Raw genomic sequence first — 22,790 nt, forward strand, 5'->3', positions numbered from 1 at the left:
CACAGCTCTGATTGGATATGTGCCTGCATGGACAGTTGAAAAGTGTTTGTAGAATGCTTTGTTGACATGTAAAGGTGTTTGGGAAAGTTGTAAGGGCAGATGGGAAAGTCAGAAAATAACAACTTGTGAAGGTATATAAGGGATGTGAGAACTTGTAATAAACGATTTGGATCGTTCACATCTGAGTCCGTGCCGAGTCGCTGCAAATGGCGCCCACAACGTGGAGCAAATCAACCCGCGGCTGAGTGAGCCCGGTCCGGCAGCGTCACCCGACTGAACTTCGGAGAGACTGTTTGGCGCGCACCCGCCCCGTTCTGCAGGACAGAAGGTGAGCAGTAGGAACTATGGGGAGCTCACTAACGAGGGAGCAACGAGTACATCTCGAAGTATTGCGGTCAGTGTTACCGTATCAGGATGAGACTGTGTCTATTTCAGCATTAGCTACTCTTCTTAAATGGATAAGCAAAAATGTCCCTGAATTTCCGAAAACTGGGTTCTCTCTCGATGGAGAACTTTGGGACAAAATCGGCTCAAAACTCTACGAGGCTTCTCTCGCTAAAGACAGAAAGGCTGCTAAGCTGTTGCCCGTTTGGAGCCGGGTAATGGAAGGGATTAAGCAATCACGACGGGAAAGAATTTATTCCGACCATTCCCTGCCGCCCTCCGTCCCACCCCCGCCGCTGCCTCTCGCTGCGGGAAGCGGCCCGTGCCCGGATCCGACTGGCGGCTCCGACCGCCCCCCGATTCGGGGAGACGAAAAGCCGCAACCGCCCCCCCTCGCGCTCCCGACGTTCGCCGTGTTGCCGCCCTCTACGGCGCCCCCGCCCTTCGCCCCGCCCACGACGCCCGCCGCGCCCCCGCCCTCTGCTCCGCCTACGATGCTCGTCGCCCCGCCCCTGCCTCCCGCTCCGCCCATGACGTTCTCTGCGCCTCCGCCCTCCGCCCCCCCCACGTCGTGCGCTGCAGCGTCTGTGCAGCCCGCGTGTAACGTGATTAAAGACACGGACGGATCGAAACCAGGGGATCGTTGTGACCCTGGTCCAGTATATCCGGAAGGCGAATCGGGCGCATTTCCTCCTGATGATAATTTGAAGGGAGCAGGAACGACAAATTTCTCTACAGCGTACTGTGGTGTCTTAGAGCAGTGCAGAAAAGAAGCAATATGGAAAATTGCATCTCACACTATCCAGCCACAAATCCTCAAAATAGTACCTCACATACGGACGTTAAACGATTTGCAAAACTTATTAGGAACCATCAATTTGTTGCGGCCACTTTTTGGGAATTACTACTCAAGAGCTGCATCCTTTATTCAAACTACTGAAAGGAGACCCAGATCTAACTTCTAAAAGACAATTAACACCAGAAGCACAACAATGCTTAGACTCTGTAATAACATCAGTGCAAAATCGATGTAGCCATTGTGTTTGTTCATCACTTCCAGTACATCTCATAATAATATCCAACTTCTGTCAGCCATATGGCTTGTTATGTCAATGGGATACCTCAAGAAAGGATCCTCTCGTTATCATCGAATGGGTATTTTTACCTCATACATTTTCAAAAACTATTACATCACGAGTGGAAATGTTTGCTATGCTAATACAGCGAGGTCGACATCGTCTACAAATTCTACGAGCTCTTGACCCTGATTGCATATACGTACCCGCTACTAAAAAAGATTTAGATTGGATGCTTGCGCAGTCACTTGCTTTTCAGACTGCTATGGCAGACTATACCGGACAATTGTCCACCCATCCTCCCAAACATCAGTTACTACATAATTTGGCTGATATCCCCCTTGCTACTAATACTTTACTTTCACATGTTCCAATACCTAATGCTGTTACTGTATTTACAGATGGCTCTGGCAAGACACACCAAGCAGTGGTTCTCTGGTGTGTGACTGCTACACAATGGCAGTCAGACGTACATGTTGTTGATGGATCACCTCAAGTTGTAGAACTCGCTGCAGTAGCTCAAGCTTTCCAAATTTTTTCAGACCAAAAGCTTAATATAATAACTGACTCTTTGTATGTTACAGGTATCATTCAGCGGATTGAAGGATCCTTTCTTAAGGAAGTTAATAATCTGGTTTTGTTTGTACAGCTCAAGCGAGTCTTGCATTATGTTTCTCACCGTACTCTTCCTTATTTTATTATGCACATTCGATCGCATACTACATTGCCTGGTCCTTTAACTGAGGGCAACCGTAAGGCTGATCAAGCCACAGTCGCTTTTGCTACTCCTCAATTATTTGAGCAAGCACGACTCTCCCATCAATTTTTCCATCAGAACAGGAGAGCCTTACAAAAACAATTCCAACTGACAGTGGATCAAGCCCATAACATTATTCTAACATGCCCAGACTGCCAGGCAATTGCCCCTTTGCCTCAAACTGGGACAAATCCACGTGGAACAGCCCCTCTTCAACTCTGGCAGACAGATGTCACTCACGTTCCTGAATTTGGCCGTTTAAAGTACGTACATGTAACGATAGATACTCATTCTTCTTACATATTTGCCACAGCACATACAGGTGAACGCAGTCGCGACGCCTGTAAACACTGGTTATCTGCTTATGCTGCTATGGGAATCCCTCATACGATAGAAACAGATAATGGGCCCGCTTATACCTCTAAGGCCACTCGAACTTTCCTTCAAGAATGGGGAGTTAGACATATTACAGGCATCCCTCATTCTCCCACTGGACAAGCTATCATTGAGCGTACTCATCAAACACTGAAATCTGTTCTTAATAAACAAAAAAGGGGGAATACGGGAGACACACCACAAGAAAGATTATGTAAGGCTTTGTTTGTGCTGAATTTTTTGAATCGTGATCATACAAATACAACTCGTGTGGATCGTCATTCTGGGGCCTCCCCAGTGCTCAAGGAACGGCCAGTGGTTAACATTCGAAATATGGCCACAGGGCACTGGGAAGGTCCCTTACCATTGATAACCTGGGGTCGTGGATATGCTTGTGTTTCTACAAGGACTGGCCCTACATGGGTTCCGGCAAGATATGTTCGGCCTCATCTCAAGGCAGAAAATAACACCCAGCCTTAATAATGATTGTGATTATACGCCTTTTACTTCATTGATATTGCTTTGTAATTTGTTGTATTGCAAATAATAATTTTAGTAATGGTAAGACATAATGGGTAACTCTTCCACATTACTGGTATAAATTTAAGAATTAGAATTATTAAGCATTATTTAGATTATTGTGTGTCTTTCCTATTTTGGCAGTAGATAGAATATAAGTTAAATAGGATTTGATGTTACCAATGCTGGAAACTATGGGTATAGCTCTTTTAATGTATTAGTAATGTTCAGTTATGATTTTATTAGCCTATCAACTAGCCTCTTCTTAGTTTGTAAAAATAAGACCCTGGAAAAGAATCCTGGACAAAGGGATGATTCTTAAACATAACAATTATTAACTCCTTTTCATCTCACTAATTGGGATTTTCAAAATATGACCATGCATCAATTGAAACAAAGGTGCTTGCTAAAAAAGCTAACCTCGGCAATTTATTCTGTTTTGCAAGCAGGTGTTCCACTTGGGCTCTGTACCACGCACTGGCCATGCGGATGCAGTGTACAAATGGAAAATACCATTCAGACCCTGAGTAGGAAAAGAGCAAGAGAGAATCCGTGGTGGATGAGAAAGGGAAAGTGCACCTTGAAGCAGGGAACACCCTGCTGGCGCTGCCTATCGCATCCACCGCCAACATGATCCTTCTCTCTCCTTTTCTGCAGTTTTCTGCCTCTCCAGGGACAATAAGGAATAATGTGCTAGCTTAGTCTTTTCTAACCCATTTCAGATTTACACAGAATTGGATTCTCAGGGATTCTTTTCCAGGTTGTAGGAACTTAGGCCGCAGGCAAAATGTGTCTGATATTTTAGTGGATTTAACCATATATTTTGTCATTTGCCTTATCTCCTTTTTCATTTTCAGAATATTGTCATTCGAGGCCTTGATTGAGTTATAATGATTATGTTATTAATATAATTAGTGTTATTACTTTATAGTATGGTAGTAGCTTGTCAATAAACAAAAAAGGGGGAATTGTAGGAATACAAGAAAAGCTGTTCAGAGCAGCAGCTGTGGAGCAAGATAAACAGCATGAGAATCAAGGACACCTCTGCAAGGAGAAGAAGAGTCTCACAGCTCTGATTGGATATGTGCCTGCATGGACAGCTGAAAAGTGTTTTGTAGAATGCTTTGTTGACATATAAGGTGTTTGGGAAAGTTGTAAGGGCGGATGGGAAAGTTAGAAAATAACAACTTGTGAAGGTATATAAGGGATGTGAGAACTTGTAATAAACGATTTGGATCGTTCATATCTGAGTCCGTGCCTGAGACGCTGCATTTTATGAAGATGTCATTAGCTGGGTGGACAGGGGGAGGGTGGTAGATGTAGTCTACCTAGATTTCAGTAAGGCTTTTCATACTGTCCCCTATGACATCCTTATAACAAAGCTGAGGAAGTATGGGATAGATGAGTGGATGGTGAAGTGGGTCAAGAATTGGCTGACTGGCAGAGTGCAGAGGGTTGGTGGTGGTGGTGCGGTGTCTGGCTGGAGGCCTGTAACTAGCGGCGTCCCCCAGGGGTCTGTACTGGGTCCGGTCTTTTTCAACATCTTCATCAACAACTTTGATGAGGGGATAGTGACCACCCTCAGAAAGTTTGCTGAAGACACGAAGTTGGGAGGATTGGCTGACATGCCTGAAGGCTGTGCTGCCATTCAGCGAGACCTGGAGAGGCTGGAGAGCTGGGCAGTAAGAAACCAGATGAGGTTGCCACCATAGACAGCATAGTAAGACTGCAAAGAGAAATTGGGACAATCTAACAAATAGCTTTAGAAAACTGTATGGCACTGGATTTGTTATTGACTAGCTGGGGTGGTGTATGTGCAGTTATTGATACTTTATCTTTTCATTATGTAGATAAATCAGGAAGAATAAAAGAAGATATAGACAAAATATAACAACAACTGAAATGATATCATCAAATATCCCTTGATGACACTTCATGGGGTTTAAAGGAGGTCTGGGATCAGTTGACCTCATGGTTACCTGATTGGTCTTGGTTGAAGAAACTCTTTGATAACTGTCTTTGTTATTGCTGTATGTATAATTGTGTGAAATGATACAGTGCTGCAATTATTGTTCTGACTGTTGTCGGAGATAAATTGATATAGTGAGGGTGGTAGCATGTTAGCTACAAATCCTTAAAGAAAAAGGGGGGATTAATACAAGTTGATATTGTTAAGCTTACCAGTGTTCATTGATGGATGGCCCTGCCCTGCAATTTGTTTAGATAACAGAAAGCTGTGTCTCTGGACCAAGGAGATAAGGAAGCTCTGCTGAGTCTTTGTACCAAGGAAATAGGAGATCCTACTTGGAATGAGTCACTGAATATGTAACATACCTCTGGGAAAACTTCTGCATAGGTAATACGAATATTGTATATAAGCTGAAGATCTTCTGTGTAATCCATGCATTATAGGAGGATAGCCCCCATGCATCCAGTGTCGAAATTAAAGAATGTCTGCTTTCTGACACTCCAACTTGAGTCTTAGAGAGTTTCCCGATTGATTGATTGATTGATGGTATCAGCACCGCAATAGGTTTGCTGTGGTTGTGCTAGCAAGATGTCCTTGGGAAGCCACTGCAGGACAGTGGCTGTCCACTATGACTCTGCCCCTTTTGGCTCTTGCCATCATCTCAACAGGAAAATTGATATGCTGTGGCAGCTGCTCCATTTCAAATCTGTGCTGACATGACTGCCTACGCCTTACCTGGTCCCTCCACACTCGGTGGGGGAAAGAGCTGAGGGCCCATAGACTTACCACAGACACCCTCCCCCCCCATCTCCCACCCAAGCAGGCTGTCCTGAGTGACGTAGTAGTCTTAACGCTGTGGTACTGCCCCTTTAAGCACTCTGGTGTGGGCGAAGCGACGTGAGCGGGGCGGGGCGTGGAGAGGCGCGCTGAGGTCAGCAGAGAGCGGGCGCCGTCACAAAAGGAAGTGGCGGCGACAGCGGCTGTTGTCAGTGTGGGGGAGGGGCTTCTGAGGCGGCGGCGGCGGCGGCGGCGGCGGCGGCGGCGGCGTTGCCGCCATGGCCCAGCAGCAGATGAGCAGCTCGCAGAAGGCGCTTATGCTGGAGCTGAAGTCGTTGCAGGAGGAGCCGGTGGAGGGTTTCCGCATCACGCTGGTGGATGAGTCTGATCTCTATAACTGGGAGGTAGCGATTTTCGGGCCCCCCAACACTCTCTACGAGGGTGGCTACTTCAAGGTACGACCAGGCTCCCGGCCCTGCTGCTGGTCTGTTGCCTAGGTCTGTTACCCGTGACCGCTGGGGTCTCTTCATGATCTTGCGGGTGGGAATAGGACGGGAGATTTCGGCTCTTCCGGGAATGCTGATTCCCCTCTTTCTTTCGCTCTGTATGTGCGTCTTGGTCTTGTGCTGTGCTCGCGCCGAGTGGGTGCCAGACTTTCCTCGTCTTGTCGCCTATTTTATTTTTTTTCTTATTATTATTTAGTTCAGAGGCAGAACCGTTGCTACGAGGTGTGAACTTCCCACCGGGACAGTGGTGGTGGGCTTCGGACGGAGGTTTCGGCGGTTTCAGAGGTTCCAGTTGTTTCTGGATCAAGAGAATTCTGTATAGTGACTAAGTCAGGGTGGAGGATTTTCACGCTGTTGTTATTGTTATTTTTTTCCCTCACGACTTCAGTTATTTAGTGCTGTTCGTTGTAATTCTTTTATTTATTTTCGTGTTGTTTTTCTCATTCTCTCAAATCTTCAGAGGACAGCTTTCAAAGGGGTATGGTAATGCTTAATTGGCAAAGGCTATTAAATGCTTTCAATTTCTCTCTTAGTCTTAATGTTAGTCCAAAACAACCTTTTGTGATTGTTTCCTCTCTTGTAAGTACAGGAAACAAGAAATCTGGTATCTTCTTTCCCCAAAAGAACTGAAGGGTGAAGACAAGAACTGCATCTCTTTCTGAAAAGATACAAAAGCTTTAGTGGTTGTAGAAGATGGGTGCTAGGCATATCCCAGTGTACTTTATTTCCCATGGTCTTTCACAAAATTGTCACCTCCAGTCTGCATCTCGGGAGTTAGATTTAGTTCCTGTGTCTTCACTTTCTTGCCAACTAGCTTTCTGACTTTTTTAAAACTGGAAAAAAGCTTAGCTAATGTGCGTTGTTAGTGTTTCTTGGTCTTTCTGGATGAAAGATTAAATATGGTTTTTAACAAAGCCTAAATAATCTGTCACTTTAGTAATAATGGATTTTAGTCATACTTGTGTTGAACTGTAGTATCTTTCCTCTAAGTTCTTCTTGCTGGTGAAAGCACTAGTACTGATTAGTATCCATAAACTCCTAAATCGCATAATATTTCGGAGTTCTGTATTGTTGGATCTCGACATTTGCCTCTCTTCAGGAGGCAGTGGGCAAAGCAATGGTGCTAGCTAGTTGCTAGTTCTTTATTTAGGGGCTAATCTCATCCAGGTATGGTCACTATGTATGCTACAAAGGCGAATAATGATTTGCTGTTTTGTTGCTACTTGAAAATGCAGGTTTATGTATGGTTAGGCATCACTGAGGAAAAACTGTGGCAAAATCCCCCTCTTTCCTTAGACTAAAACATTCTTCTCAAATAGAAAGGTTTTTGAGCACTGTTGACTTGTGGTTGTTTTTTTGTTTGTTTGTTTTGTTTTTTTTTAGTGCGTGGGGTTTTTTTTTTGTTTTTTTTTTTTCCTTCGTTTGGCTCTATTTCCATGATTTTTGCATGGAATGATCCTTGTCCAAGGTAAAACACAACATACTATTTTCTTATATAGAAATGTGGAGAATTATGCCTCTTCAAGATTCTTAGCAGTCTGCTTAAAAGATAATTAAAATAGCATAGGTAGTTTTAAATCTGGTTAATGCTTTTGTAATTAGTGGGAATCTTTTACTTCCTAGTGTTAGGGGAGTGTTTTGTTGTTTTTTTTTTTTAATTCACCTGTTAAGCCCTTAACTTCTTCATTATTGCAATGACTGTTTGAGTATAGGACTGTTTCTGAAAATACTCAAAAGCTCAATCTTATTACCTTGTTGTTTCTAAAAACTATGCTTACATTGCCTACTTCTTTTTATATGGTGATGTATTTGTGCCAGATATCTTGTCTTTAATAGCACTTCAGTTCTACTGCACATGCTCACTTTGCATCTGGAAGGTAAGAACTGCCAGAGAAATTGCTTATTGATCTTCAGCTCAGGTGTCTTACATGCAGTGTAGCATGTAGTCTTTTATTGTCATCTGGAATTCATTATAGTGAATGGTGAGGGTTAAATGCTGGATGTTTATTGAACTTGTATATAGCTGACTCTGGAAATGTAACTGAGGTGCAGGTGGCTGTATTGTGGATACGTTTGAGGGTTTGAAACTTAAAATTTGGCTTGTGTGACCAGATGTGGTTATACAGATGTTGGTGCATACACAAAACTAGCTTGTTCTTTACAGAATTCTAGTACTTAATTATTGAAGCCTTACTATTTTACTCAGCAGTATGAGTTAGAGGAATTGTTGTTGAACACCTGCAGTATATTGATGACATAGTTGTGTGGGGTGATACAGCAGAGGAAGTTTTCACAAAAGGAGAGCAGGTAATCCAGATTCTTCTACAAGCCAGCTTTGCTATGAAGCGAAGTAAAGTAAAAGGGCCTGCCCAGGAAATTCAGTTCTTAGGTATAAAGTGGCAGGATGGTGGCATGGTTTAATAATTTTGTAATTTTGCTATCAGTATTCCACATCATAACATCATATAAAGCATGAATAATTTTACTGAATCTGCAACTTACAGAAGAAGACTAAATCTCCCAGAGAACAACACGATAAGTAACGGGACCTGGACTCTATATTAACTCGGTCGCAGACTAGACTGACGTCTTTCGAGTTCTGGCGTTCAGGGGAGTGTGTGGGAGCCTTCAGCCGTTCGCCTAGATTTCACAGTAGGCCTCTCGGTTACGGGACTCATTCTCTCTCCTATTTTGCTTGATTCGTTAGCTCAATTTTCAATTATATTGTATTATATTGTGTTATCCTGTATTTCGATATAGTATTTAGTAAATAAGTGTGCCTCCTTAGATCGTTGCTGCTGTTTTTTTTCCTAATTAACTTTTTTTTTCCTTTCGGCCTAGGGCCCCTCCGGGGCCCACGGCCCCTGTCACGGACGCAGGTGGATTTTTCGTTCAAACCGTGACAGATTTTGGTGGAGAATGCGGGCAAATTGAGTTGCTGTTTTTCTGTGTTTTCTTCTGTTGCTCTTTTAGCTTTTAACAGAGCTACGAGTTTTTTTCCCTGTTAAGGAGCTATCTTAGGTTTGCGATTCTGCACCTGTGAGCTTGACCTTGAAAGTCCAGGCGGACTGCCAATACTCCGGTATATTTTATAAACACTGCTGAGCTTTGTTTTCTTTTACTTTTTTTCTCTCTATTGAAGAAAAAAAGAAAAAAAGAAAAAATGTTCCCTCTAGTAAGTTTGTTCTACCAGAGACTGCATTTCATTAGTTCCTCTTTTGTGATGCTCCAAACATATTGGAGTATGTTTAAGCTAGCCACTTTTTCCTATGGAATTGTAAACATGTATAATGATTTGAAAGCATGGTTAGCAACGCTTACTTGGTATCTGCATGCAGCTCCAGAGGGAGCAACTAATGCAACTATTAGTTCAGGAATGGTGGTTTTTGAGCGTGCTCCTCCTTTTTTCTTTGCATCCTTTAAGCAGTCTTCGAATGAACAGTTGTCCCAGTGGACCACACTGTCAATTGTGTCAATCTCCCTGCACTTACTGTCAGTTATTGTAATAATCTTGCTCAGTATCTGGATTTATAACATCAGGAGGAAGTCTTCCCTAGAATCAGAGAATACTGAGTGGCAGGGAGTGTGGAGAGACTTTGGAGAGACTTTTAGAAGACAGACATCTTTAGTGTCATGGAGCTTTACTCCTGAACACTTAAAGAATCCTGAGAGTTTGACTGCGTATTTGAGACAGGAATGTTGTGGCTCAGGCAGATCTAAGGAGGCACAAATGACTTGGGGCCTAGCTAATGCTTATCAGGCCTTATTCAATACCATTCCTGAGAGGGAGGAATTTGAGGTTGAGAGAGAGAGTCTCAGGGCCGAGAATGAGAGTATCCAATCCTAACTCGACACTCTCCAGTCCGAGCATAACGCCCTCCGGTCAGAGCACAGCGCCCTTCGGTCTGAGTGTAACATCCTCGGGTCAGAGAACAATGCCCTCCGTTCCAGCTACAACATTCTCCAGTCCAAGTACGACGCTGTCCAGTCTGAGCGCGGCACTCTCCAGCCCAAGCACGATGCCTTCCAGCCCAAGTGCGACACCCTCCAGTCTGAGCACAACACTCTTCAGTCCGAACATAACGCCCTCTGGTCCGAGCACAACACCCTCCGGTCTGAGTACAACACTCTCCAGACTGAGCACAGTGCCCTCCAGACTGAGTACAACACTCTCCAGACTGAGTGCAATGCCCTCCGGACCGAGTACAATGCCCTCCAGACCGAGCACAACACTCTCCAGTCCAAGTATGATGCCCTCCAGTCTGAGTGCGGCACCCTCCAGGCCAAGCACGATGCCTTCCAACCCAACTGCGATGCCCTCCGGACCGAGCACAACACTCTCCAGACTGAGCACGATGCCCTCCGGTCCGAGCACGACACTCTCCAGACTGAGCAGAATGCCCTCCAGGCCGAGCATAACGTCCTCCGGTTCGGGTACAACACTCTCCAGTCCAACTACAACAGCCTCCAGACTGAGCTCGGTGCCGTTCAGTTCGAGCGGAATGCTCTCCGAGACCAGCTATGTGCCCTCCGGGGTGAGCTGAATGTATGTAACCAACTACCAGGGGCACATGTAGTCCAATTTGACCAGCCATTGGGGGCGCATGTAGTCCAATTTGACCAGCCACCGGGGGCACATGTAGTTCAATCTGACCAGCCACCGGGGGCACATGTAGTCCAATTGGACCTACTATCAGGGACACCAGATACAATGTTGGTTGCCCCTGTAAGAGGGCGAAAGACAAAACGAGTTTCAACTCAGTTAGAGAAAATGCAGAAGGAGTTGGAAGAGCGGAGGGACTCAGGAGAGCAGGGGGACTCAGGAGAGCAGGGGGAGTCAGAAGACCAGAGGAGGTTGGAGGAGCAGTGGATGTTAGAAGGGTACAAGAAGATGTTAGAGGAGCAGAAGAAGTTAGAGGAGCAGAGGAAGTTTGGAGAGAGGAAAAAGAAGGAGGGTTACCTGGAGGAAATAACACAAGCGTCAGGGTCAGAGTCAGAAGAGGAGCCAAAAGCCAGATTTTCTTTACGAGAATTTCTCGAGTCCAAACTTATAGATGGGGCAGCCTCATGGACACAGCTGCCACCATCAACACCCGGGACTCTTGATAGAGCAAAAGATGAGCAAAGTATTACGACCATTATTGATCGATCTTTTAAAATGAGTGAAATTCGAGATCTAAGAAAAAATTTCACACGTCATCCAAAAGAACATATGGTCACTTCGTTACTTCGCTGCTGGGACAATGGTGCCAACAGTGCGTGGCTTGATGGCAGTGAAGCTCGCCGACTGGGTAGTATTTCCAAGGACTCACGTGTGGACAGAGGTATTGGCACATGCCAAAATCGGTCCTACACCCTCTGGAAGCGGATGTTGATAGCGGTAAGAGATAGATTCCCCTTCAAATGGGACTTGGAGCCTGAGATAAAGAAATGGACTGATATAGAGAAAGGTATCCAATTTTTGAGAGAAAATGCTCTGGTGGAAATGCTATACAGCCGCGAGTTCAATCGTAATGATCCAGACCAATTACATGATCCTGAAGCAGTCCGCGTTCCACGACAAATGTGGCGTGACTTTACAAAAGCAGCTCCAGAAAAGCATGCCAGTGCACTTGCATTAGTATATGGCAAAGGGGACAGGAAACCCTTTGTGAATGAACTAATTGGCAGGCTTCAGGAACTTGAATTATTTATAAGCGCTACAGAAGTTAATCTGTATACTTCAGCCATTGTCAAAATAGTGGAAAGATTAAACAAAATGGAGGGAACACAAAGTGATATTATTGACAAATTGGCTAATGTGCCTGATGTAGATGAATCCACGGTGGTACAAGATGATGGAGACCAGGATTTCCACGATCGCCTATTGAGAAAGCTAAACAACATGAGTTCCTCTCGACCTGTATCATCGAAAATCTCAACCATATAAAAGAGACCTCCTCGTATTCAAGCAAATGACAACGATAAGACACCTCGTATTCAAGCAAATGACAACGATAAGACTACACGTCTTGCCTTGTTGTTTTTCCTCTGTAGTCATGGGGAGGACATGAAGAAGTGGTGTAATTCATCCACTTCTGCACTTCAGGCACAAGTGAAAGAATTACAAGGTGAAACAACCACCAAGGTGAACTCTTCCAAGAAGGGGAGAGTTCCAGTTGCTGCAAGCCACCGAGGTAAACAATAGAAGGGCCCTGCCCCCAGCCAGGGGGGGGAAAGGGACAATAGAGTATATTGGACTGTGTGGATTAAGTGGCCTGGCACATCTTGACCACAGAAATATAAAGCCTTGGTGGACACTGGTGCACAATGCACCCTAATGCCCTCAAGTCACCAAGGGACACAACCAATATATATACATGGAGTGACTGGGGGTTCCCAAGAATTGACTATGTTGGAGGCCGAAATAAGCCTCACTGGTAAAAACTGGCAAAGGCACCCTATTGTGACTGGTCCAGAGGCTCCATGTATACTGGGAATCGATTACCTTAGGATGGGATATTTTAAGGATCCCAAGGGGTATCGATGGGCCTTTGGGATAGCTGCTGTTAACACAAACGGTGTTAAGCAGCTCTCAACTTTACCTGGTCTGTCAGATGATCCTTCTGCTGTGGTGTTGCTCCAGGTAAAAGACCAAGAGGTACCAATTGCCACCAGAGTGGTTCACAGATGGCAGTACCGCAGCAATAGGGACTCATTGCTCCCCATTCACAAGCTAATTCGCCAATTAGAAAATCAGGGAGTGATCAGCAAAACGCACTCTCCTTTTAACAGCTTAAATTTTGTTTAAATTGAAACACCACCTACAGAAGAGGTATCACCTTCTAAAGAGGCACCACCATACAATGAGCTACCAGAAAACGAAAAGAAATTTGCCCTATTCACAGACGGATCGTGTCGTACTGTAGGGAAACATCGCAGATGGGCAGCTGCTGTATGGAGCCCCACACGACAAGTTGCAGAGGCCACTAAAGGTAAAGGAGAATCAAGTCAATTTGCAGAGGTAAAGGCTGTTTGGCTAGCTTTAGATGTTGCTGAACGGGAGAGGTGGCCAATGCTTCATCTTTACACTGATTCATGGATGGCGGCAAATGCCTTATGGGGGTGGTTACAGCAGTGGGAACAAAATAACTGGTAATGGAGGGGTAAACCTGTTTGGGCTGCTGAACTGTGGAAAAACATTGCTGCCCGAATAAGGAACATTGTTGTAAAGGTGCGCCATGTAGATGCTCATGTGCCTAAAAGTAAGGCTACTGAAGAACATAAAAATAACCATCAGGTTGATCGAGCTGCCAAAATTGAGGTGGCTCAAATAGACTTGGACTGGCAGAACAAGGGTGAATTATTCCTAGCTCGGTGGGCCCATGATACTTCAGGTCATTAAGGAAGGGATGCAACATATAAGTGGGCCAGAGACCGAGGGGTGGACTTCACTATGGACGCTATTGCTCAGGTTATTCATGACTGTGAAACATGCGCCATAATTAAACAAGCCAAGAGGATGAAACCTTTTTTGGGGGAAGGGCGATGGCAAAAGTATAAATATGGAGAGGCATGGCAGGTTGATTATATCACCTTGCCACGATCTCGCAATGGTAAGCGTTATGTACTCACCATGGTGGAGGCAACCACTGGGTGGCTCGAAACATACGCAGTACCCCATGCTACCGCCCGAAACACCATATTAGGGTTGGAAAAGCAAATTCTGTGGCGGCATGGTACTCTGGAAAGACTTGAATCAGATAATGGGACCCATTTTAAAAATTCTCTTGTAACCACTTGAGCCAAAAATCATGGCATTGAGTGGATTTACCATATTCCCTATCATGCACCAGCTTCTGGTAAGATTGAACGATTCAATGGGTTGTTGAAAACTATGTTGAAAGCAATGGGTGGCGGAACGTATAAAAATTGGGAGAACCATTTAGCAGAGGCCACCTGGTTGGTCAACACTCGAGGATCTAGTAATCGTAATGGTCCTAACCAATCCAGCTCCCTACGTACCGTGGAGTGAGATAAGGTTCCTGTAGTACACATAAAGAGCGTGTTGGGAAAGACGGTTTGGGTCCTTCCAGCATCTGGAAAGGGCAAACCTCTCCGGGGTACTGTCTTTGCCCAGAGACCTGGGTGCACGTGGTGGGAGATGGACAAAAATGGGAATGTTCAATGTGTACCACAAGGGAATTTGATGTTGGGGGAGTGCAGCCAATGATTTTCTTGTAGATATATAGGTAGAGTCTCAGAAAATATTTCAATTAGGTACAGAATAGTTCAATTAGGTACAGGACTTAAGATAGAGTGGATTAATGTTAAGGAAACACTTTTTCTCTATATACCTTAATTAGGCATTCTGTAAGCAAGTTTTCCATCTGGACTCTATATCCTGCACTGGCCATGCATGTGTAGAGCACACATGGAAAGAAGTATAAGTCAAAAGGAGATCTGCTGTGGTGGCTGGGAAAGGATGAGTGCACCTTGATGTGGGGGACGCCCTACTAGCGCTGCCTTTCTCTACCACCACTGACATGTTTTCCTTTTTTGGCAGTTTTGCCATTTTCTCAAAATTAATAAATAGTAGGTTAAGATATAGAGTTTTGTTCTCAACTTAGGGATTTGTATGGAATAAATATAAATTGGTGAGAAAATAGGGTTGCTGATTGTTCACAACTATATGTATGAGTGTGTATGTATGTATAAACATAATGTAATGATGTAGAATAAGGGGTGGAATGTCATGGTTTAATAATTTTGTAGTTTTGCTATCAGTATTCCACATCATAACATCATATAAAGCATGAATAATTTTACCGAATCTGCAACTTACAGAAGAAGACTACATCTCCGAGAGAGCAACACGATAGGTCACGGGACCTGGACTCTATATTAACTCTGTCGCAGACTAGACTGAGGTCTTTCGAGTTCTGGCGTTCAGGGGAGTGTGTGGGAGCCTTCAGCCGTTCGCCTAGATTTCACAGTAGGCCTCTCGGTTACGGGACTCATTCTCTTTCCTAGTTTGCTTGATTCGTTAGCTCAATTTTCAATTATATTGTATAATATTGTGTTATCCTATATTTCGATATAGTATTTAGTAAATAATTGTGCCTCCTTAGATCGTTGCCGCTGTTTTCTTTTCCTAATTAACTTTTTCCTTTCGGCCTAGGGCCCCTGCGGGGCCCACGGCCCCTGTCACGGACGCAGATGGGCATTGTCACAACCCAACAGATGTGTTTGACAAAATCACTGCCATGTCTCCACCAACTAGCAAGAAAGAGACACAGTCTTTCCTGGGAGTAGTTGGCTTTTGGAGGATGCACGTTCCAAACTATAGCCTCATAATAAGCCCCCTTTATCAGGTGACGCGGAAAAAGAATAATTTCATGTGGGGCCCTGAACAGCAGCAGGCTTTTAAGCAGATAAAACAAGAGATAGCCCGTGCCGTAGCCCTGGTGCGAGTACGGACAGGACCGGATGTAAAGAACATCCTCTATACTGCTTCTGGAGAGAAAGGTCCCACTTGGAGTTTGTGGCAAAGGGCCTCAGGAGAGACCCGAGGCCGACCCCTGGGATTCTGGAGTTGAGTGTATAAGGGATCTGAAGAGTGCTACACTCCAAGTGAGAAGGAGATCTTAGCCGCGTATGAGGGGGTTTGGGCTGCTTCTGAAGTACTTGGGACAGAGGTTCAGCTCCTTCTGGCACCTCGACTGCCAGTGCTGAACTGGATGTTCAAAGGACAGGTTCCCTCCACCCATCATGCTACCGATTTCACCTGGAGCAAGTGGATTATGCTGATTACACAAAGAGTGCAAATGGGAATCCTCTATCCCCCAGGAATTTTAGAGGTGATCATGGACTGGCCTGAAGGTAAAAAGTTTGGAACTTCACCAGTAGAAGAGGTGTCATGTGCTAAAGAGACCCCACCATACAACAAACTACCAGAAAATGAAAAGTAATATGCCCTGTTCACTGACGGATCATGTCGCATTGTAGGGAAGCATCGCAAATGGAAAGCTGCTGTTTGGAGCCCCACACGACAGGTTGCAGAGGCCACTGAAGGTAAGGGAGAATCAAGTCAGTTTGCAGAGGTAAAAGCTGTCCAGATCAACTTAGATGTTGCTGAATGGGAGAGGTGGCCAATGCTGTATCTTTATACTGACTCATGGATGGTGGCAAATGCCTTATGGGGGTCGTTACAGCAGTGGGAACAAAATAACTGGTAATGGAGGGGTAAACCTGTTTGGGCTGCTGAACTATGGAAAGACATTGCTGCCCGAACAAAGAATATGGTTGTGAAGGTGCGTCATGTGGATGCACATGCGCCCAAGAGTCAGGCTACTGAAGAACAACAAAACAATCATCAGGTAGATAAAGCTGCCCGATTTGAGGTGGCTGAAATTGACTTGGACTGGCAGAATAAGGGTGAATTATTTCTAGCTCCATGGGCCTATGAGAACTCAGGCCATCAAAGAAGAGACGCGACATATAAGTGGGCCAGAGACCGAGGGGTGGATTTAACTATGGATGCTATTGCTCAGGTTTTTCTTGACAGTGAAACATATGCCGTAATTAAATAAGTCAAGAAAATGAAATCTCTCTGGGAGGAAGGGCGATGGCAAAAGTATAAATATGGGGAGGCGTGGCAGGTTGATTATGTCACCTTGCCACGATCTCGCAGTGGTAAGTGTTATGTGCTTACCATGGTGGAGGCAGCCACTGGGTGGCTCGAAACACCGTATTGGGTCTTGAGAAACAAGTCCTATGGCAACATGACACCCCAGAAAGAATTGAATCTGATAATGGGACACATTTCAAAAATTCTCTTATAAATACTTGGGCCAAAGGTCATGGCATTGAGTGGATTTATCATATTCCCTACCGTGCACCAGCTTCTGCTAAAATTGAACGATATAATGGGTTGTTGAAAACTATGTTGAAAGCAATGGGTGGTGGAACATTTAAGCACTGGGAGAAGAATCTGGCAGAAGCCACTTGGTTGGTCAATACTAGAGGATCTGTCAGTTGTGATGGTCCTAGCCAATCTAGCCCCCTAAGCACTACAGAAGGAGATAAGGTCCCTGTTGTACATGTAAAGAACATGTTGGAAAAAGCTGTTTGGGTCCTTCCAGCCTCTGGAAAGGGCAAACCTGTCCATGGAACTGTCTTTTCCCAGGGACCTGGGTGCACTTGGTGAGTAATGCAGAAGGATGGGGATGTTCAATGTATACCACAAGTCAATTTGATGCTGGGGGAGTGCAGTCAATAATTCTATGTATCTATGTATATATTTGCATGTGTAGTATATTTTAGTTATTATAGTTATACATTTAGTTATGTTACATTTAATTGTACTATTTAGCTATCATAGTTTTACATACGTGTATATATTAACCATGATGTAATAATATAGAATAAGGGGTGGAATGTCATGGTTTTATAATTTTGCTATCAATATTCCACATCATAACATCATGTAAAGCATGGGTAATTTTATCGAATGTGCAGTTCACAGAAGAAGACTACGTATCCCAGAGAACATCACTGTCAGGGATGTCACGGGACCAGGACACTATATAATCTTGTTCCCAGGCTGGAGTGCTCTCTCTCTCTCTCTAGGGCTTCTCGGAGAATGGGAAGCATTCCAGCCGTGTCGCCTAGAGTTCACAGTAGGCCTCTCAGTTTTCAGGGACTCTCTCTCTCCGTTTCGTTCGATTTATTATCTTCAATTATATTATATTGTGTTATCTTGTATTCTGATATCATATTTAGTAAAATAAGTTTTTCCTCCTTAGATTGCCACTGTTTTTATCCCATTTCCATTTTTGCCTTCCTTTCCGGGCCCCGGGGCCCTACGGGGTGTTTCCCCCCTGTCACGGGCATAGGTAAATCTAGGTAACCTGTGACAGACGTGATGATGCTTATTTTGACATTTTACTCCTAAGAACTGATTCTCCTTGGCTAGTCCTTTCACTTTGTTTTGCTTAATAGTGAAACTGGCATGGGGAAGAATTTCAATTATTTGCTCTCCTTTCTTAATGACTTTTTCTGCCATGTTGCCCCATGCAACAAAGCCTTTGATGCACTGGAACAGGTTGCACAGGGAGGTTGTGCATGCCTCATCCCTGGAGGCATTCAAGGCCAGGCTGGATGTAGCTCTGGGCAGCCTGCTCTATAGTGGTTTGTGGCCCTGCATGTGGGGGGGGGGGGGGGGGGGTGTTGTTGAAACTAGGTGATCATTATGGTCCTTTTCAACCCAGGCTATTCTATGATTCTATGATACTGTGGTGATCAGGAGCACCGCCTTTTTCCAATGTGTTTTGTATCAGCCCGTGGCAAGTGGTCGGGCTGTGTTTCTACCCCTGGGGCAAACAATTCCATTTGTACTGAATGCCCCTCCAAGTAAAAGCAAACTGTGGCCTGTATTCTGTGACAAACAGAATGGACAAGAATGCATTGGTGTTGTCAGTGACTGCATCCCATTTGGCTGCTTTTGAGTCCCGTTCATATTGGAGTTCTACGACGGGGGGAGGGAATGGAACAGGGCTTACAAGAAATGAGCTTAGTGGGACAGAGCCTGAGCTGCGGGTGAGGCAGGTGACATGGCTGAAGTGCATGTACACCAATGCACGCAGCATAGGTAACAAGCAGGAGGAGCTGGAAGTGACTGTGTGTCAGGCGGACTATGACCTGGTTGCCATCACTGAAACATGGTGGGACAGCTCCCATGACTTGAGTGCTGTGATTAGATGGTTACAAGCTCTTCAGAAGGGATAGATGAGGAAGGAATGGTGGTGGTGTGGCCCTTCATGTTTAAGACTGTTTTGAAGTTGAAGAGCTTGGGGTTGGTTATGATAAAGTTGAGTGTCTGTGGGTAAGGATCGGGGAAAGGCCTGCAGGGGTGACATCTTGGTGGGGGTCTGTTATAGACCGCCTAATCAGGATGAAGAGATGGGTGAGGCATTCTATGAGCAGCTCGCAGAAGCTGCACGTTCACCAGCACTCATTCTCATGGGAGACTTCAACTTCCCTGATGTAGGCTGGTAATATAATACGGCACTCAGGAAGCAGTCCAAGAGGTTTCTGGAGTGCGTGGAAGATAGCTTCCTTGTGCAGCTGGTACATGAGTCTACCAGGGGTGGTGCCCTGCTAGACCTGCTCTTCACTAACAGTGAAGGACTGGTGGGAGATGTGAAGGCAGGGGACTGTCCTGGGCAGAGCGACCTCAAAATTCTTGAATTCACTTGTTCTTGGAGATGTCAGATAGGTGACTGCTCTCTTGAACTTCCAGAGGGCAGACTTTGACCTGTTCAGGACACTTGTTGCGGGGGTCTCTTGGGAGTCGCTCCTTAAGGGTAAAGGGGTCCAAGAAGCCTGGATGCTCCTCAAGATGGAAACATTAAAGGCACAAGAACAGGCTGTCCCTGAATGCCAAAAGGCGAGCCATAGGGGAAGAAGACCGGTGTGGATGAACTGGGATCTATTGTTGAGACTCCGGAAGAAAAAGAGAGTCTATGTCCTCTGGTAGCAGGGACAAGCTACCTAGGGAGACTACAAGGAGATTGCTAAGGTATGCAGGGATGCAGTTAGGAATGCTAAAGCCCAACTTGATTGGCCACGACAGTAAAAGAGAATAAGAAATCTTTTTACAAATATATCAACAGTAAGAGGAGAACCAAGGAAAGTTACTTGATGCAGCGGGGAATGTGACCACTGAGGATAAGGGGAAGGCTGAGGTCCTCAATGCCTTCTTTACATCTGCCTTTAATGGGCTGAAGAGTTATCCTCAGGGCACTTTGTGCCCCGATCTCAAAGTCTGGAATGGAACGTGGAATACACCTTCAGTGATTCGGGTGGAGACAGTTAAAGAGCTCCTCCTCCACCTGGACTGCCACAAGTCCATGGGACCAGATGGGCTCCACCCTTGGGTGCTGAGGGAGATGGAGGGGGTGATTGCTGAGCTGCTCTCCACCATCTACCACTGCTCCTGGTTAACTGAGAGGTCCCAGCGGACTGGAGGCTTGCTGATGTGATTCCCATCTACAAGAAAGGTAGTAACTACAGGCCTGTCAGTCTGACCTCGTTACTGGGTAAAGTTATGGAGCAAATCATCTTGGGTGAGATCACATGGCATGTGTGTGGCATCCAGGGGATCAGGCCTAGTCAACATGGATTCATGAAAGGCAGGTTGTGCTTAATCAATCTCATCTCCTTCTATGATTGGGTGACCAGGCTGGTAGATGAGGGTAAGGCAGTTGATGTAGTCTACCTAGACTTCAGCAAAGCCTTTGTCATGGTTTCTCACAGTATCCTTCTGAGGAAACTGGCTGCCCATGGCCTAGACAGGTATACCCTTCTTTGGGTAAGGAACTGGCTAGAGGGCCGTGCCCAGAGGGTAGTGGTTAATGGAGTTAAGTCCTGCTGGTGACCCGTTACAAGTGGTGTCCCCCAGGGGCTGGTTCTAGGGCCCATCTTGTTTAACATCTTCACTGATGACCTGGATGAGGGAATTGAGTGCAAGCTAAGTAAGTTTGCAGATAGCACCCAGTTGGGAGGTGGTGTTGATCTGCCTGGGGGTAGCGAGGCCCTCCAGAGGGATCTGGATAGGTTGAATTGCTGAGCTGAGGTGAATTGGATGAGGTTCAACAAGGCCAAGTGCCGGGTCCTGCACTTTGGCCACAATAACCCCATGCAGCGCTATAGACTTGGGGCTGGGTGGCTGGATGACTGTGAAGAGGAATAGGACTTGGGGGTGTTGGTTGATGCTTGGCTGAACATGAGCTGACAATGTGCTCAGGTGGCCTAGAAGGCCAACAGCATCCTGGGCTGTATAAGAAATAGTGTGGCCAGCAGGAGCAGAGAGGTGATCATCCCTCTGTACTCAGCTCTGGTGAGGCTGCATCTCGAGTATTGTGTTCAGTTTTGGGCTTCTCACTACAAGAAAGACATTGAGGCCCTGGAACATGTCCAGAGAAGGGCAACAAAACTGGTGAGGGGTCTGGAGCACAAGTCTTATGAGGAGCGGCTGAGGGAGCTGGGATTGTTTAGCCTGGAAAAGAGGAGGCTCAGGGGAGACCTCATTGCACTTTACAACTTCCTGAGAGGAGGTTGCGATGAGGAGGAGCTTGGCCTCTTCTGCCAGGCAACAGACTGGACCCGAGGAAATGGACACACGTTGTATCAGAAGAGGTTTAGGCTGGACATAAAAAGGAACTTTTATTTTTCTCAGGGAGTGGTCAGGCACTGGAATAGCCTGCCCGGGGAAGTGGTGGAGTCGCCATCACTGGCAGTGTTCAAGAAGCGTCTGGATAGGGAGCTAGGAGATATGGTTTAGGGGTTTTCTGTAGGTATGGTGGATGGCGGACAGTTGGACTAGATGATCTTATAGGTCCTTTCTAACCTTGTGATTCTGTAATTCTAATTTGTCTACCACAGCAGTGCTCAGTAGGGATGTGACCTCATTCAGGCTGCGGTAATCTTCTGTTAGCCTCCATTCTCCACTGGCTTTATGCACTGGCCATATGGGGCTGTTAAATGGTGAGTGGGTTCTGCTGATAGTTCCCTGACTCTCTAGCTGATGTATCAGCCTGTGAATGGAGAGCAAGGCATCCCTATTAGTGTGGTTCTGCTGTCTGTGCACTATTTTCCTTGCAATTGGTACCTGCTGCTCTGTTACCTCTAGTAACCCCAGAACAGATAGGACTTCTGACAGGCCGGACAAAAAAGACAGCTGCTTAATGTTGCCTGTATCTACAGCAGCTATTGCAAAAGCCCATTGGTATTCCTTGTGATCCTTGAAACATTCCCTTCTAAGATTATCTATACCAAGTATGCATGGAGTCCCCTGTCCAGTCACTATAGGATGCTTCTGCCATTTTTTTTCCAGCGAGGCTTATTTCTGCCTCCCACACAGACACTTCCTGAGAGCGTCCACCAGTGTTTTATATTCCTGTGGTTCTGATGTGCCAGGCCATTGAATCCACAAAGTCCAATATACTCTATTATTCCGTTCCCTCCCCTGGCTGAGCGCAGGTCCCTTCTATTCGTTACCTGAAGTAACGGAAGCAACTTCAGTGGTTGTTGATCTGTTCTGTAGTTCTCTAACCCGTGCTCATAGTGTAGGTGTGGGTTTGTTGTGCCACTTCTTCAAGTCTTCTTCATGCTCACGTGAGTAGCTTCACAGGGTAGCATGAGACATAGATTTACTGTGATAATTTGCTTGAACAGGGGGGCATTTGCCTTTAGTAGCTGAGGCTATAATCAGTTTGACTAGCTCCTACAGTGGATTCTTTTGATCATCCTGGTCTTCATCTACTAATTCCTCTGTCAGTAGCTGAGTCTTGGACAGTGTTTCCTAGATAGCAAGCTTCATTACTATTTAGGGACTTGCTACTGGCCCTGTCGTCCCAACACCAAAGCAACCAGGTGACAACAGT

General features: G+C 45.5%; 1 protein-coding gene across 7 annotated transcripts in view; it reads left to right on the top strand.

Annotated features, from left to right (window-relative positions):
- The first annotated feature begins 6,093 nt into the window (after nucleotides 1–6,093).
- LOC146751606 (ubiquitin-conjugating enzyme E2 R2) overlaps nucleotides 6,094–22,790 on the top strand; it is a 136,622-nt gene continuing 119,925 nt past the window's right edge. For 5 of the 7 annotated variants that reach the window (XR_014941330.1, XM_085533937.1, XM_085533938.1 and 2 more), the window contains exon 1: nucleotides 6,094–6,312. Coding sequence is in view for 4 of the 7 variants with exons in the window: in XM_085533934.1 (XP_085390060.1) it covers nucleotides 6,136–6,312 (177 nt within the window). In the remaining 3 variants the exon portion in view is untranslated. Of the gene's footprint in view, nucleotides 6,313–6,559; nucleotides 15,473–22,790 lie in introns of those variants that run through there. The other 2 variants (XM_085533933.1, XM_085533935.1) reach the window with 2 other exon arrangements.

The sequence above is a fragment of the Coturnix japonica genome, unplaced genomic scaffold, assembly GCF_054131305.1.
Source record: "Coturnix japonica strain WE unplaced genomic scaffold, WE-NBRP24 Scf071, whole genome shotgun sequence".
NCBI lineage: Eukaryota > Metazoa > Chordata > Aves > Galliformes > Phasianidae > Coturnix > Coturnix japonica.